Source organism: Salvia splendens, chromosome 13 (genome assembly GCF_004379255.2).
Source record: "Salvia splendens isolate huo1 chromosome 13, SspV2, whole genome shotgun sequence".
NCBI classification, from domain to species: domain Eukaryota; kingdom Viridiplantae; phylum Streptophyta; class Magnoliopsida; order Lamiales; family Lamiaceae; genus Salvia; species Salvia splendens.
The window spans coordinates 4,981,071-4,985,075 of record NC_056044.1 but is presented as its reverse complement, the minus strand read 5'-3'; the positions used below and the strand labels follow the sequence as shown (position 1 = coordinate 4,985,075).

Here is a 4,005-nt window from a genome sequence, read left to right as displayed (position 1 = left end):
AAGCAAAGAATTACGAAGGAATTGTTTTTAATGATTTTTATATTGAATAAAATAACATTAAGATATACACAATTCTTGGATATGTCTTATCGGCTTTGATCATAGAAGGCTACATAAACACTCCTCTGATTTCGCATATATATCCGATATAATTATAAGGAATTAACTAAAATAAATTTTATCCGTCCATGAATTGGATTCACAATAGTGCCGAAATCCTCTATATATAGAACATACATAGTGTTGCATAATAAACTTAGAATTATAGCAAAAGAGTGGAGATGAAGAACGATGAGGATTCATCGTCGGAACAAAGAGTCATCCATGAATACGATTTCTTCGACGAAAACCGCACCGGCCCCATACTCAGTCACATTCTCCCAATCGAAAGAGAAGCAACGCAGATGAACAACTGTGATGGTTCAACGACATCAAAACAAAGAGTAGTCTACGAATACGATTTTTTCGACGAAAATTGCACTAGCCCCATTCGTACTCACCTTGTCCCAATCGGAACAGAAGCAACTCCAGCAGGTATGTTTGAAGTGTTCGAAAAGACACTTGAGGCCATGGACGTGTCGAACACGCTTTTCGTGAGGGGGAGCGAGAGAGTTATGTGGTTTCTTAGAGAAGAAGAGAGAAGGAAAGTAGAGAGAGGAGGGTTTCTTGAGGTGGAAACAATAGATCCAAGCGGCAACGGTTACATGATGCGGTTGAAGCATAGCCAAATCTTCGTCGGCGTGGCTGAGATAAGTGGAGAATGGTTCAAGCTTGTTAATGACAACAAATTGAAGAAAGGGGACTACGTTTATGGCTGGGGATATCGCAAAGATGGACACTTTTGCATCGCCATCAAATACCTTAGGTTGCCCTAAATTTTTTTATTGGGTTTTCATGTGTAGAATATTGTTTTTACTTTGTCTTAATGAGTTAATGTTATGTTGTTTGATGCAGGTTTAAGGCCTCATGCGATCAAGATGAAGAATTGCAATAAAAGTTTACTCCTACCGTTTAGTTTTGACTTGAGTCAAATTTTAACTTGTTGATGTGATTGAATTTATCTTTTAGTTTTCTATTAGTAATAGGATTTTTTGTTGCCTATATAAAGGCATTATTGTTTGTTATAATGGTATATTTTTGGAGGATTTAATCAACGAAATTTAAAAACTTGTGTTTTTGTATTGGTTGGTTTCGTTCCCCTCGTATGTTAAGTGTTCTTGAGAGTGATTCAGTGTCATTGTTTCTTCTCTCTCATTTTCTTTATCGGTCATACCCAAATTCACAAAATAATTCATCATTAAGTATTGCACTACTATACTGTTTTCCTTTATGATTATTAACCATTAGTTAAGCACGGAAATAAGATGCAATAATGTTAAGAATTGGTTAGTTAATTTTAAGATTGTAACCAAAACAATTGATAATATGAGATATTCTGTTTTCCAGAGCTTATTCAAAACAAATGAGATGCACCGATATTGGATATAGTAAAGTTAAAATATATCCTTAAATCATAACTTATAAATTATGTATATGGGATGAGTCTTATTAGGCAGCTTACACATTAAATTAATAACTATTGTCAAGTCTAATTCATTCGATCAGAAAACAAATGATCAAGATCAATTTCCACGGGATGTTAACTAGCTGTTTTAACAATGTCAATATGTGTGTACTGAATACTGATGTCAACATGGTGTGTACATAATTTCAATCAAGTGTATTAATGGAAACTAAATTTTGTTAATTACTCCCTCCATCCCACAAATTTTGTCACACTTTAACCGGATATGGGTTTTAAGAAATATAATGGAAAGTGAGTTGAAAAAGTTAGTGGAGAGTGACTTCTACTTTTAAATACTCCACATGTCCCATAAAAATATGTGCACTTTCCTTTTTCATCCGTCCCATAAAAATATATGTGTTCCATTTTTGGAAAGTTAACCAATTTAATAATGTAGGTCTCACTATCCGCTAACACTACTTTAACTAACATTCTCCTCATCTCTCTTACTTTATTATACCATTCTCCTTCTCTCTCTTACTTTATCAATTTTATTTTCGTGTCATAAATATGGGACGGAGACTGTATTAGTTTTATAATGAACGTCATGCATGCACGTAGATAAGAATGTATTCAACAATATTTTGAATACCATTATTTATATATGATATATCTCATCGACATAGATACTAACATGCAATTACTAGTACTCCAGAATATTTCAAGAAAAGAATTACTTAATGAGGGAATTTTTATACTGAGTAAAATACATTATGATACACACAATTCTTTCATCAGTCTCATTGGCATTGATTATGGAAGGCTACATAAATGAATAGTATGAGTTGTTGAATTGGAATCCTATATATAGAGCATACATAGAGTTGCATTGCGTAGACGCAAACAAATTTAGAAATATATCAAAAGAGTGGATCGGAAATGAAGAACGGTGAGGCTTCAACGTCGAAACAAAGAGTCGTCTACGAATACAATTTCTTCGACGAAAACCGCGGCCCCACACGCACTCACCTTCTCCCAATGGGAAGAGAATCAATGACGAATCAAAGAGTCGTCTACGAATACGATTTCTTCGACAATAACCGCAGCGGCCCCATTCGCACTCACCTTGTCCCGATGGGAAGAGAAGCAACTGCAGCGGATCTTGAGATGGTTCAACCAGTTGAGCTGCGGTTTATTCCAACTGAGGAAAATGAAGCGGACATTTTGTTTGAGAAGACGCTGGAGGCCATGGACGTGTCGTCGAGCACGCTTTTGGTGAGATGGAGCGAGGAAGTGACGTGGGTTCTTACAGAAGAAGAGAGAAGGAAGGTAGAGAGAGGAGGGTTTCTTGAGGTGGAAACGACAGATCCAAGTGGCAACAGTTACATGATGCAGTTGAAGCAGAGCCGTGTGTTCACCGGCGCGGCTGAGATGAGTGGAGAATGGTCCAAGCTTGTTAGTGTCAACAAATTGAAGGAAGGGGATTGGGTTTACGGCTGGGGATATCGCAAAGAAGGAAGCTTCTGCATCGCCATCAAATACTACGTACCGCCCCTTGTTTTTTTGTAATCAATATTTTATTTCTCTTTCTCCTTCTCCTTCCTCTTCATGTTATGTTAATTCATTCTTCTCTCTCTGATTTTCTCTTTCAACAATGACATGAATTGGTTGAATTCGTGTAAATTCATATGTATAATCGAATTACTTTTCATATGGCAAGATATACAAAATAATCGAATTACTTTTCAAACCATCTATTACCTTCCAGCTCATCGGTGAAGCAAGTTTGTTAGTAGAAGTTATAGAGTTAGTTTATTTGTTAGTTAGTTGCAGTTTTATTTCAATCTTTGATTATGATTTCATTTTTTAATTTGGATTTTCTGCTATTTTGTTTCTTCTTCATCTTCATGAGTATGTTGTTTCATTTCACTCTTTGATTATGATTTCATTTAATTTGTTTCCCCGAGTTTATTATTATGACGTACCGATCTTGGATATACAAAATTAAATATATCCATCCATAAATTATTAAAACATACTAGTACCTCCATCCTTGGAAAATAGCTATTTTGAAGTGGCACAAATTTTAATGTACAATTGATAAAAAAGAAAGAAGTATTGACAAAAAAAGAAAATGAGTTAAGTAAGAGAGAGAAAGCAAAAAAGGTAATGGAAATAGAGTTAGTGTGTTTTGGGAAAATGATACTCCCTCAGTCCCAGAAAATTTGTCATATTTTTCATTTCCGTCCGTCCCACAAAATTTGTCACATTTTTAACTATTTGTGGTAGTGGACCTCATATTCCACGAACTCATTCTCTGTTACGAACACAATCGACTTGCCGGGGAGTAACCCAATAAGAGACGAGGAGAACACATGTGTGGAGAGAGAACAGGGGTTAGATGCAGAGGGAGAGATGACGCCCGACACAAGTGGGGAACTGGAGGAGCCGGACAAAAGAGGTGCGACGACGGTGAGGACATTTCTTTTGGCTATGAGATT

General features: G+C 36.0%; 1 protein-coding gene across 1 annotated transcript; it reads left to right on the top strand.

Moving 5' to 3' along the window:
- The first annotated feature begins 275 nt into the window (after window positions 1–275).
- LOC121761717 lies at window positions 276–1,102 on the top strand. Its single transcript, XM_042157345.1, has 2 exons — window positions 276–865; window positions 955–1,102. The coding sequence occupies exons 1-2, from the start codon at window positions 282–284 to the stop codon at window positions 992–994; spliced, it is 624 nt and encodes a 207-aa protein (XP_042013279.1). The 5' UTR covers window positions 276–281; the 3' UTR covers window positions 995–1,102.
- Window positions 1,103–4,005: the final 2,903 nt, after the last annotated feature.

What these genes read in the sequence shown, in the direction of transcription:
- LOC121761717 (XM_042157345.1), top strand. Translation starts at nt 282, where the DNA reads ATGAAGAACGATGAGGATTCATCGTCGGAACAAAGAGTCATCCATGAA. An exon ending in ATCGCCATCAAATACCTTAG is followed by an intron (nt 866 to 954) that starts GTTGCCCTAAAT and finishes TGTTTGATGCAG; the next exon opens with GTTTAAGGCCTCATGCGATC.